Source organism: Aspergillus eucalypticola (genome assembly GCF_003184535.1).
Source record: "Aspergillus eucalypticola CBS 122712 chromosome Unknown BO83scaffold_48, whole genome shotgun sequence".
Classification (NCBI taxonomy): domain Eukaryota; kingdom Fungi; phylum Ascomycota; class Eurotiomycetes; order Eurotiales; family Aspergillaceae; genus Aspergillus; species Aspergillus eucalypticola.
Window position 1 is genome coordinate 33,379 of NW_020290322.1, and position 12,764 is coordinate 46,142.

Consider the following 12,764-nt stretch of genomic DNA (forward strand, 5'->3'; position numbering starts at 1 on the left):
ATATATATAATAAGTAAACAAATCCATACTACAAGTATTAATTCCTCTCTTTCCTTTCAATTATCTCAACTAAGTTGAAAAAAAAAAATATGATCATCATCATCTTGTTATAAAATAACCCATTACATAATACCATCCCCTCCCTCCTCGGAGCCAAGGCGGATGATTCTCGGGATTCTCGACACCAATAACGGGCCGGGCCGTTTCGTTTCCCTTTTGCTGTGTATGTCTGTGTACAACATAACATCATTTACGTAGTTGCCGGAGGTAGATGGATCGAGAATTCAGAGTAGTTAATGCTTGTTGATGGATACTTGGTTATACTACTTGATCGCTTCTTGAAGAATATCCATGAAAAATGGTAGATTGATTAGGGGTGCCAGGTGAATTTGTGCTGCTAATCAATGGCGGCGTTCTAGAAAGAGAGAGTTGTTGGAGTCCTGAATAGTAAATCCCATATTGTATTAATCACTAGTATATTCGCTCTGGAATCACTGTATAGCAGCCTGTATATGATCAAAATAGAATAGAATACAACTTGTGAAGTAAATATCGAATGAATCACACAAAACAGAGTCACCACGTCTATCGTTTTGGGTAAGAGTAACACATGAAAGGAAATAGTAGCAGTAGGAGTAGTAATAGCAGTAGCGTGTGGGTAATAGATAGTAAAAAGTCGACATGTGTGCCAGTACATTCACGAATGGTATCAGGATGTATAATATAAGGGAGTATATCTGGAAAATGAGTAGAAGATAGAAAAACGCTGGATCGCTATGTAATGATACGATGATCGACATCGTCGACTGTCAAAGTCGACGGACGGAAAGAAGTCGTGCCGTGGCGACGTGGAAGCATCATGGGCAGAAATAGGATAGGATGAACATGTACAAGGCATGCAGGGTTCATCATGCGAATGGGTGAATGTATGTATAGTAAGGAGTGATTAGAGGCTGATTGATTATATTTGCGGCATTCTGGACTGCCGGGACACGCTTCGACTTTGCATGCCATAGCCGGCGGGAACTGGAGCGGAACTCTTGCGCTGTTCCCGGATAGTCTGGAGCGGGGGAGGCGAGATGCACTGTCGCAGGTCGGCGTGTGCATCACCCCAGTTGGTCGACTGTGGGTCGACTGGAGATGGGATTTTAGGTAGTGGACAGTTGGGCGGTGGTGCAGCTGGCGGTCCGATCAGCCCTGGCATGCTCTTCCGGCGACCCATGGCTACTGGCGGCAGACGGGAATTTGGATCTGGTTGGTACATAACAGACCCTCTGGTCCGTTGCTGATCACGACGTGTGTCTGAACCCACGTGCAACATGTTTGGCCCTCCGCCGACTGCAGTCGTGGGCCGCGGCACTGGGGCTGCCATGTTGGGTTGTATGCTCCGAGGCATGCGAGAGAGACGGTTGCCTCTGGGGTCCGCTATACGTTGATTTTCCGCTAGCGAGTCTTGGGAAGTGGAAACGCGCAATGGTGGTCTTTTAGGCTGACCTGCATGGAGTGGCCACGGCTTCTTTGGTTGCGGCTCCGGCTCTTGCGGTTGTTGTTGTTGTTGTTGTTGTTGCTGCTCCTCGCTGGGCTCCTCCGGCAGGAAGCCGTTCGGAACCTTGCCTGGAGATTGGGGTGGAGAAGGAAACGCGGAAAGCGCAGTAACTGTACTTTTGCTGCTTGTGTCCTCCACCGCTGTAGGAAGTTGAGAGACCTGGGGGACTTGGAGTGGGCCAAATCGGGCAGTGAATCTCTTGCTAAAAGACGGCACACTGAAGTTTGGTGCGGGCGGGGAGGTGCTGCGGAGCACAGGATCCGGCTGTGTCGATTGTGCTCGTGGGATCTCTGCAGCCATCTCAGCAGCGGTCTTGATCGTTGATGGAGACGATATATTCAACGATCGACGCTTCGTTGAGCTTTTGACGCTTGGACTTGCTGTGCCGTCCAAAGACGCTGCGACCATACCGCCGTTGGGTGGAGAATTGGGGACACTTGCGCTAGGAATGGACGAGTAGAATCGTCCCGTACCGCTCACAGGAGATGTTATTTCGGTATGTGTGGTGGATATAGAGCCCGAGCGGGATTCTGATGCGGCGGGCATGACTATCGACCGGCGATTGAGAGAGACGTATGAGCTCCGGCGGGATTGGTCGCTAACGCTGACACTGGTGTCCTTGTCTTCCTCAGACACAGATTGCTGAGGTTTTAGTAGCATAGAAAACCGGTTTGGATCTTTGGTCACCATTTGGCGGATACTGGGCTTAGTCTGAAGCTGGGGCTCTTCCCCGTCGTCGGCTGCCTTTTCTGAAACATACTTCTTGCCTCCTCGTGCTTCGATCTGAGCCCGAACGGCCAGGAGCCAAGAGCTCATATCCTCGGGGTGGTCGAACACTAGAAGGAAGCAACGCTCAAGCCGTCGAGATGGAGACCTATGAAACCCGAAGCGAAACCGGGAGGGCTTAGTTGAATCCGTGCCGTCTTCGTCAGTGTGTGATACCTGCAGCACCCAATGCTTCCCAGGAATCGCATCGCTAGCAAAGGCTACAGTTCGAGGACCGAGCTGCAGCATTTTCTCCGGCAGCCTGTCGTATTTACCGGAGCCGGAATACTGTAAGATATAACCAGCGGTGGCCAGCACATAGACTTTTTGGGTCCAGTCTGCTTTATTCATTGTTTCGGAGAGAGTGCGCATGTGTCGTTTCCTCTCCTTGTCTTCCTTTTTCTTCCGAGCCGCGCCATCCTCCGCCGATTCTCCGTTAGCAGGCTCTTCTTCACGAGCACCAGCTTTTGCCTTCGAGGTGGCATGCATGCGCATGATGGAATCCACCGACATGACGGGTACAGGGAGAGTGTCATGCTTGATTGCCTGTGGATACGCCTGAAAGAGTGGTGGTGGTTTCCATCCTATCTCGCCCGCAGCAGGCTTCTCGTCACCCGTTTTCGCACGGGACTTGGAGGGAAGCCTGGACCGTTGAGATGCTGTCGTTATCGGCGAGGTGGGGAGTGTAGCTGTCGAAACGGTAGTCTTCGGTGTGGCAACAGCTGTGGGTGATTGGTTCACCGGAGCTGTTTCGGCTGCAGGTTGTGTGCTTTGCTGCTGCAATTCATCAATGCCCGTGAGCTTAGCGTCGCTGGGTTGTTTCCGGGAAGACTTGTCGCGCCCGAAGATGTTCCGCAGACTGGACTTGGATGTTTGGCGCTTAACCGGTGTGGCCTGCAATGGGACTCTTTCACCTGTCTCCGCATCACCCTGGAAGTCCGTGGGCCGTGGACGCTGTGGTCTGCCGGGTGGAACCTCCACTGGACGTGCGGTTGGGCGACTGAAGTTGGTCTGTAGAGGGGCCAATTGCTGGCCTCTGCGCTCGCTGACCGATTGTTGAGGGGAGTGAATATCCAACGTCATCCTTGGTCAGACCTCCACTGTATGTCCTGAAGGCGGACCTCGGAATGCCTGCTGTCTAGAATAGGTTGGGAAGGGTATATAGTAAACAAAATCACGCGCATCAATTGATCGCAGCAAGATTGGGTATAATTAACGAATGGATAGATAAAAGAATGGTGCTACCAATGAGTGCCTCATTGATCGATAAGGAAAGATTATGGTGCTTGAAAACAAGAAAAGTGTCATCGCAAGCTGACGATGATAACTCAAGCATAGATCATGTCCGTCCGACCGTGTAGGGCACAGCAAAAAGTTGTTTGTAGAGGAAAAAATCTCGGATAGGCGTGGTATATTGCACCCGATGTGAATCCGTGGTGGACGGCGAGTACGAATTGAACTCGAGGTCTTGTCTTGGGGCGTGCGCGACAGGGAGTGACGAAGTGGCCGTGTGGGATCAACAGACAACCAAACCAGGGAAAGAGATTGGGAGTCAAATACACGTCATAGTCGGCAATAGGAGTGTGGAGAGCCCGTAATTGATAGATTGCGAAAAGACCCAGGGAGCGAAAGAGAGAAGAAGAATTGAAGAAGAAGTAGTAATAGTAGTAGTTATGTGTATGAGCGTGATTGTGTGAACGAGAAAAAGTGAGAAGGAGGAGATGGAAGTGTGACAAAAGAAAAAAACGGACCAACGCGAAACAAGACGAAACAGGCTCCAGGCAGGCCAGCAGCGCAAAGTTTCTGGGATTTAAATTAGATTATTGATTGCCCGTCCATAGAACCTGCCCCGTCGGGCCTAGCCAGCGACTAGAGGGCTAGTGGTGATGACAAGCAGATCTGAAACGGTCTGCGCGCGCAAGCGAACCCCCTGAGTGGAGGGGAGGGGGTTTGGCTGAGCTGGGGATGGGCTGGAGAGAGAGAAGGAGGGAGGGAGAGAGATGAGATCGTATGGAGTAGAATAGATTCGCACAAAAAACATACCAGATAGTATGTGATGTAAATGCGCGACCTGCATCTCTCCCGCCACCCATTATCCACTCCTCCCTCGGGGGAGAGAATCCATTATGAAATTGGAGAGTCATGTTGATGCCCCTGAACTGAGCCAAACCTTACGGTCCCCACTTTCCGGGCAACGGTTGTCGGTTGATGAGCGAACTAGAGGCCTCAAAGAGGGGGTGGAATCTGTTTAGTCGTGTTTGATTTTCTCCGGATGATGAACACATCAATTGAAAACATTGGAGAAGAGAGGGGGGAGGATGGAGGAATGGAGAAATGCTTACCTGCAGAGTGACAGGATGTCCGTGTCAGATTAGATGTCGGTAGTATAAGTTGAGTTGGTTGTGGTTTTTTTTTTTTGTTCTTCACAATTCGGGTCGGCATCTGGTTGGATGATGGCCTGACCCGAAAACAGGCACAAGAGTGGCACATTCCAGCCATTTTTCTCAGCTGAAAGTTCGACTAGACTTAGTACAAAAGTAGCTTGGCTGACAGGCTGGATTGGATTGATTGTTGAACTACGCCTTTTTTTGTTTATTGTCCACGAGGAACATAAGCGCTGACTAAGAGGTAACCCCCCCCCTCCTCCTCTCTCCCCTCCCTTGTTCGGATTGTTTGAATAATAAATTAGATGATAATCAATCATTTTAATCAATTTGGCTATCATGGGAATATTCCGCTGGCAAGTCACTAATAAATACCAATCAATCACACTCCATATTAACATGAATCTCCCCTCAGCTCCTTACGCCACACAACTCCCCCATTCCCATTCCATCCAACAATGGGGATTCGGATTAGTCTCGACCCGGAGAGCACTTTTTCCCCTGTCCTTGTTCCACCGACCCCATCAACTCCGCTGCCTCGTCGCAATGCTGCGCCATTTCCAAGTCCTTCTCACTTAAGCCCCGAGGATGGTGGGTAGTCCAGTGGATATCGACCGATCCGATTCTCTAGGATGATTCCAAATCAGCCTCAATCATAACCATTTCACTTCACGCCCCCCCTTTTTTTTTTCTCCCTGTGATGAGTCATACTTACCACAGTCATGGTAGGATGGTGCTTCTTGGTCGAACTCTGCGATGCGACCACGTTGACAAAGCTCTGCAAATCAATCCCAAATCGGTCAGATCACCTTGCGCCCATATCATATCTAACACATCGAAGGGAGGGGCGGAAAACAGGGGGAGGATGAGGGGGCCAACATACCACCGCCTTGAAGTACGACTTGAAATAGAAGGTCTTCTTCAAGCCCTGTCCGTCCTCATCCAGCACCCATCCCTGTTCCTGCAGCGTCTGCAATCCCTGGCGCGCCTGTTCGGGGTTGGTCCCCTCTGCAAACTGTGGGTCCGCCATCGTCGAGGCGTGGCGGCGCAAAGCTATCCGATATGAAGGGATGGTGTTGGGGAGGTTGGAGGTGTCGGCGTTGAAAGTGGTCGCCGCAGCACGAGGTCCGAGGCGGTGGGAGAAGGGAGGGATAACGCGAGAAAAGGAGGGTCGTAGATGGTAATTGCGGCGAAAGCAGTAACGCTGGAGGCGAGTGACCACCACTCGGGGCTGCTGAATTGCCCTAGATACGTGGTCCATGCTGAGCGGTGGTAGAGAAGGGTAGATCAGACTATCTGCATAGCTGGCGCCGTCGAGTTATCGCAGCAGCAGCTCTCACTAAGCATCGCTCCGCGGCCACCGACCGTATGGGGCACGTGACTGGGGGTGGCTGCGGACGGGTCGATCTCCCGCGGCAAGCGAATCGCCTGCATCCGCCGTGAAGTGCTCTTTCGCCACAATGCGCTGGTCGATGAATAATTTCATAACTGACCACAGGAACCCCCTGCTTGGTACATCGATTATCTCAAGTCAGCCTCCTGCTTCCTGCACTATTCTCTATAATTAGATGTTGAGCACAATGCCAGCGTTTGGCTCGCTAAACCCTGGAGCATATACCATGATGAGACCAGATACAGTACGTTCTTGTCAAGACCAACAAGCATCGCGAGAATTCTCTGGTCAAGAATATCTCGCTTAGGAAAAGCAGTCCTAAACACCCTTATAGATAAAGAGAGCCATTAAAAGCATCGAAATCCCTTGAGCCATTCAATAGGAAGATGACAACCAATTCCCTTACATCCTCGGCAATACCACCCGAAGGACCCATCCACCCCGTTCGACGGGGCACCACATCGATTCATTCTAGAAAAGCCGACGGATGTTTCAAAACTCCAGATGGCGGAAACATGTGATTCCCCAAGGGCCTGTAGATCTCCCGCAGGCGTACCTGCATCAATCAATGCATGAGAATCAGTGAGGAGTCTGATCTTTCAGACGGCGAGAAGCAAAGCACAGAAGTACCAGTGCCACTACACTCGGGTCCGGTAAGATGATAGCATCGAGCTAGACCATGTCGACAATTAGCCAAGCGCTGTAAGAGGTATCCATCCATGGCTGGCTTTTGGTATCCATCCCAGGGATCGGGGGAGGGTATTCCGAGACTGCCGAATCCGATGCTCCCGTCCGGATCCAGATGCAAGGTCGGTGTCTCCACATTCCAACCATCGGCATGGTTCGGTCATTGCAGATGACCGCCATCTGAATCGGTTCGGTACTGCTTGACTTGGTCCTCCATGGTTCTGCTCCCGCTTGGTTGCACCGTCTAGTTGCATCCCACCGATCCTTATCTCTGTCGCGATCGTGCGGGACCGGTATAGGTTTATGGGATTTTATACTTTGAATATTAAATGGTTTCCAATGGTATCTTTTTATTTCTTGATTGTCCCAGGAAAAAGAGAAACCCCGATCTAGGATTTCTTCGAGTGTGAGACCGCGAACGGCCGAGCCTGCAAAAGCTCATAGCTACATGTTCGAGCCAGCCAGAAATGGCAACAGCTAACCAAGACAGCCCAAGCAGTACAAAGCTAACCTAGTACTAGTACATGTTCCAAAAAGCAAAGCAGAGCTAATACGTCTCTCATTACTTCCCGAGCCATCGCCTTGCCTAGAGCTGAAAATGAATGTTGCGCATATACTATTCGGTATTGTAGGCCCAACCGTTTTCGGACAGAATATATGAGGGACAGGTCCGTGGATGGTAAAGAGTAAAGCAAACAACGTTATTGCCCTGCAAAGGCATCGGCCATGATTGGTATCAACGCTCATTAATCGTCTCAGTGACATCGTAAAAATGTATCCGAGCGGCTCATGTCGCATGCGTAACAAATTCGGCATAAGAGCTCAGCGAGAAAGACTGTTTCTCCGTGAGTTGACACGGGAGTTGACGTTCGACGCTGGGCGGGATGCTATGTAGCTTCCAGGACGACTCCCAAGCGTATGACGAATGCGCAGGTTCTGTTGCGAGCGTGCAAAGGAATTTGCCCTTGAACCGGAAGGAATCTTAGACAGCCGTCGCCCGTGAGTCTGAAGCTCGACTCTCGCATCGGACAGCTGCTGGGCAAATGGCGACCGCTTGCGGAGTGTTGGTCCGTACCAGTAGATGACGTATACTGCAATGACCAGGAGGAAAGAGATACAGACTGGAGGAAAGGCCGTTAGTGTCCCATATACCCAGACGCAGGGCACATCAATGATAAGACTCACATAGAATGGTAGACGCGTATTCCAGGTGGTATTTCCCGCCAATGTCTAAAGTCATTTGTTAGAATCCCATATAAACTGCGACGTTATTATTGTTACTTACTTTCAAAGAATGGTGTAGCAGGGATGGTGAGCACACCAGCCAAAAAGTCTCGAGACCATCCGTTGCCGCCAGTTGCGGAAGCCGAGTACGGTCCGTATGCGCAGATCATGTAATCGATAGTGGCCATGTAGATGCTGTAGTTGGCAATACCGACGATGGCAGAGAACACCATGCTTCCAATCCAGTGGACAGGGGGTCCCAAACTGGTCCACGCAAAACCGATCAAGCCAATAGGCAAGCAGGGTGCAGTATAGAGAAGGAACCAAAGTCGAGATTCGTACTGAGCCCGCTCATCGTCAGGCTTCCTGCGCCGCTCCTCAATGTTTCTTTTGATGACTGGGATGAAAGCGCCCCATGCGATAAAGTAGCCCACGAGAATGGGAAGGAACGACAGGCCTAGCTCCACGGTGCCGAAACCCCACTGGTCGTACACAAGGCTGAACGACTGAATGAACATGAAGATCAGGGCATCACTGAAACCACTCAGCAGAGATAGAGTGAGGACAATCGGCTCCGTCAAGAACATCTTAAAGGGGCGGATCCAGGTGATGAGGACTTCGTGCATCGAGAAGCGGTCCTTGAAAGGGACCAGCTCGTTTGGTCCATAAATATTGGGGTCTTCGCCGCTTTCCCTTCGCTTCTTTGCGATACGGTCCATCATAATAGTTGTCCGGGTCTCAGGTACCAAAAGCAAGTGCGCTACCTGCACGAAACCCCCAAATATGAGCTGAATCCAGATGTTCCAGCGCCACGGCAGATATGCTTCCACAAAACCTCCAACAACTGGTCCAATCACTGAGCCACCCACTGAAGAAAATACCACGCAGGCGACAGCATACTGCTGGTCATCTGCTTCCCAAAGGTCTGCAATCATACCCAGAGTAACTGAGCCACCAGCTGAGCTAAGACCTCCCAGAGCACGTCCTACCATGATAGATGCAAAATTGGGGGCGAGAGCAACGGGGAGTTGCCAAATGTTCACAAGGAACAGACTGAGCTGTAAGATCGGCTTCCGTCCCAGTTCCTCACTCCATGGTGCCCAAAGCTCGCAACCAAAGGCGTAGAGAACCAAGAAAATCATGGCACCACACCGAGCAGCTTGCATGCTGACTCCGAATTCTTCGGATATACCGGTGAGAGCGTTGGAGTAGAGACTGGTATTAAAGTTCATTGATGTTTGGACAAGAAAGATCACGGAAATGATCATCCATTTCTTCCAGTTGGGAAAGGCATAGCCGAGTTGGTCGTAGCAGTCTTCCTCAGTCAGCTCGACCTTTTCGGACGCGGCATTCTCCAATTGGTGTAGAGTAGTTCCAGCGTTGGGGTCTGATGGAAGCGGTTGAGACTTTTGCTGCTGTTCCAGAGCCTTTTCGGTTGCTGGATCAAGAATGGTGTCGGTTTGAGTAGAAGACGAAGCTTCTGACTCATGAATCTTTTCATGATTACTCATGTCTCTGTCTGGGCGAGAAGCCATGATGCGCACTGTAACGTACCGAATTAGTCGCTGCATGGTGTTTGATTGGAAGGAATGTAAACTGTGAAAATATTGGAAAAAGAAAGCGAAGCATGAAGCGCAGAGACGCTTGTAGGTTCACGCCATCATGCGATGGTCACATTTGTGTATGAATAGCATGTACTTACAGCCGACCCAGACTGAATAAAGATAGAGAAGACCAGGCAATCAAGGCGAGCAAGTGAGGATGGGAATAGCAAATCGCTGGAGGGGAGGAAGGAGCACCGAGAAGTTCCTGTTAAGGGAAAGACAGGGAAATAAGTATAGGAAGGAGAAGGAAGAAAAGAGCAGGAGCGGGTGGAGAGGGAGGAAGAAGTAGAAGTAGAAGTAATCACAAGCAGTAGATGACGGTTGTTGGGTTAGGCCAGAAAGGGAAAGAGCGCAGGAGGACTGGAGAAAAAGAACAGGCCTACATGGGACTAGTATCAAAACTACTATTTCAGGAAAGTACCCCAGAAAAGGCAACCGCGATGGGGTTCTATCACGGTACTTATATCCCAGTAACCAGTCGTATTTGGGGAAGAAGTGGGTGATGTTACCGCAACACCCATGGATCGCACGGGCAAGCACTGCAGGAATGACTCTGCCATATATCAACCCACCAGTTTTCCCATTCCTCTCCAATAGGAGCCGGGGATCGTACATTTAGAGTTCAGTCGGTCCAGGCGTCTCCGATGACTCGGGGCATGGGGAATTAATTCACTTTGGCCTTTATGTCCAATTTACACTTTTTTCTTGCTTGCTGCAACTTCAGCCTTCTGCCCCCTTTCTACTTTGCCACTCACCATTATTAAGGCCTGGTCTCTGTGGCTTGTAATAATGATAATAGCACTCGCATGAATTCTTGACAGGACTGGCATAACTCAAATTAGGGGAGATTGGATGCATGTTTCCCAGATGGGGTGTTGGGTATCGGTCGTCTCTGGCCAAGTAGCCGGCCGCACACGGTTAGGGCCGAATGATGATGCATTTGGCCTGCCGAATCAGGACCGGCTTGTTAGGTACTACATACCACCTAAACCAGACTCCGAAGAGCCCACTTGCCACACTGACACGGCCAGTCATTTTCCAGATAGCTCTGGGGCGATGCTGATGGACGGATCCATCGTGCTTAACTCCGTCCTTAACATCATTCCTTAATCACTCATCGCCTGACCTCTGGGGGGAAACCGGTTGAGTTTCCAGAGCCAGGAGTGGTCGGCGCGACCACCACGGCTTCCCCACTTCGTTGGTTGTCGATATTCATTACTCCCACTGGAGCCGTTCTGGGCCGATAGGACTATGGTCTCTAGAATGCCCGTTTCGGGGAAGCCTGCCACGACACGGGTGCGGGAGGACTTTTTCCTACGGTGAGAGATTGCGAGTTATGTTGAGAAAACTGCACTTTAGACTTTGTGCGCCAGACTCTACAATTTATGGAAAAGGCGCCCTGGATAGGCCGAGAAGGTCTAGCCTGTCAATAATGCGGGCGTAAAAGGTGTGCCCACGCAAGGGGCCGGGGTCTCCAGGTGGCCATGGGCGCTGTACATGACTGCGTGGCTTCCCGAGCAGATGGGTCATGAAAGCTGACAACCATGAGAAAAGAAAAAATTACAACAGAAGATATACGCTAAATTCTGCTAGTGTTCCTGTCCGGGTTTTGGAGTCCGGGGGGGAGGGTGGGCTGCAAGAACAGGAAGCCACAGCATTGGTCTGTGTTCCGCTTTCCATGTTGGACCCAGTTTTCCCTCATCGCATTTCCCACGGGGTTGGATTAGCTGGTCTCGGGGTAGCCGGGGGTGACGTCAAGCCTTCCCTGACCAAGGCGATCGGCGCCCGCAATGCTTTTTTTTCTTTCATGTATTACAAGTGTGTCATCGGCTTATTCAAGTCCTGGGGGTTTGTGTTCCTTCAATACCGTCATTGACTGTTTCGATGGTCGTCGATGTGGTCATGCTAATGCATCTGAACATGTAGGGGGAAATAAGCAGTTAATGATCACGTTTCCCCTACTTTCCAGAAGGCTGTATCGAAACCCGTCGTTGATCGAGCGCCATCACATAAGCCAAGCGGCAATACACAGGCTTTCAGCAAGCAAAGCCTCAAGACTTCCACTAGGACTGTTAATACACGAATTTGTGATCACCATTCCGCCACCAACAGGGTGGTCGAACCTCCCGGTCTCACATAGATAATTGGATTGACCCCTGGCTAGTGTCTCGTAGGTGGAGATGGCGAGGTCAACTTCAATGAAGCACAAAACAATTTTGGTAGTCGGCACCGATACGAAGCAACAACCAACCATAGGCTGTTGCTACAGCTGTTATGTAAAATTTTGAATAAACCAGGAATGTTGAAGGATTCCAGCCTACTTAGCCAGGAAGCAGTAGCACCCTCTGGAAGGGTCCGATTGTCGGGACATGGAGTACAAAGTACTACTACTATACCAAGAGCCTAGCACCGAGGCCATTTTGTCCTGGTGGCTCTGTATGGTCGGATAGTGCCGCCTTCCCACTCTCAAGGTTTGTCTAAGACTTGACGCCAAGATGGTGTGGCGGATGATCCCCTGGTAAGCAGACAAATTTGACTGTTGAGTGTACAAACTACAGCCCGGTGAGTCGGGTTCTCTCTGCAGGGACTCTCATGCCCCAGCAAGCATTCTTTAGAAGGGGAGGGGGCAACAGAATGTTCGATTGCATTGTACTGCGATCCCAACTTAGGCTTTTTATCCACTGACAACCACTGAAAAATTACCCGAAACATTCAGATCGATCTGTTCACGTGTGCGTGGGGGTTGAAGTGGTATTCGGGAGATGACCGAAACCCGGACCGGCTTGCAACACCGTTTCCAGGGAGAAGCGATTCCAGGCTTTCCCCGGCCCAGACCGACTCTGATGCCGGATCCAGTGTCTCGTAGAACTAGGCCGAATCTAGGAATCCCGTGATCATCCCGTCAGCAAAGCGTCAGTCTGACTTTGACCAGTTTTGAAGGTTGACCCTGACCGCCTTCTTAGTATAGTCACCCCCCGCCTTCAGGTGCAGGAATGCGGCACGCCGGCTCCAGCTCTGCAATCCACTGCAACCAACCCATTGTTTGGACCAGTCCGTGGCAGCAAGTGACACACTGTTCAGTTAACGGTTCTCGCCAAAAAGTGGTGGTTCGATCTTTTTAGTGGGACTTACCTCGTCAACAGACCCCCTGTCATCCATTG

The 12,764-nt window shown here is 50.7% G+C and overlaps 5 protein-coding genes across 5 annotated transcripts; 1 reads left to right on the plus strand and 4 right to left on the minus strand.

Moving 5' to 3' along the window:
* Nucleotides 1-458: 458 nt before the first annotated feature.
* BO83DRAFT_192951 (uncharacterized protein) lies at nt 459-880 on the minus strand. Its single transcript, XM_025526569.1, has one exon. The coding sequence runs from the start codon at nt 798-800 to the stop codon at nt 492-494; it is 309 nt and encodes a 102-aa protein (XP_025382108.1). The 5' UTR covers nt 801-880; the 3' UTR covers nt 459-491.
* BO83DRAFT_192950 (peptidase family M20/M25/M40 protein) lies at nt 881-3,791 on the minus strand. Its single transcript, XM_025526568.1, has one exon. The coding sequence runs from the start codon at nt 3,392-3,394 to the stop codon at nt 962-964; it is 2,433 nt and encodes an 810-aa protein (XP_025382109.1). The 5' UTR covers nt 3,395-3,791; the 3' UTR covers nt 881-961.
* A 1,222-nt stretch (nt 3,792-5,013) lies between these two features.
* On the minus strand, nt 5,014-5,988 carry BO83DRAFT_383563 (4a-hydroxytetrahydrobiopterin dehydratase). The gene is made up of 3 exons (XM_025532499.1): nt 5,579-5,988; nt 5,411-5,473; nt 5,014-5,322 (listed from the first exon to the last, which is right to left on the minus strand). The coding sequence occupies exons 1-3, from the start codon at nt 5,954-5,956 to the stop codon at nt 5,167-5,169; spliced, it is 597 nt and encodes a 198-aa protein (XP_025382110.1). The 5' UTR covers nt 5,957-5,988; the 3' UTR covers nt 5,014-5,166.
* Nucleotides 5,989-7,105: 1,117 nt separating this feature from the next.
* On the minus strand, nt 7,106-9,833 carry BO83DRAFT_383566 (putative MFS multidrug transporter). The gene is made up of 3 exons (XM_025532500.1): nt 8,061-9,833; nt 7,961-8,005; nt 7,106-7,896 (listed from the first exon to the last, which is right to left on the minus strand). The coding sequence occupies exons 1-3, from the start codon at nt 9,568-9,570 to the stop codon at nt 7,598-7,600; spliced, it is 1,854 nt and encodes a 617-aa protein (XP_025382111.1). The 5' UTR covers nt 9,571-9,833; the 3' UTR covers nt 7,106-7,597.
* A 1,409-nt stretch (nt 9,834-11,242) lies between these two features.
* On the plus strand, nt 11,243-11,929 carry BO83DRAFT_193083 (uncharacterized protein). The gene has a single exon (XM_025526570.1). It carries the CDS (start codon nt 11,394-11,396, stop codon nt 11,745-11,747), a length of 354 nt encoding a protein of 117 aa, XP_025382112.1. The 5' UTR covers nt 11,243-11,393; the 3' UTR covers nt 11,748-11,929.
* The last annotated feature ends 835 nt before the right edge of the window (nt 11,930-12,764 follow it).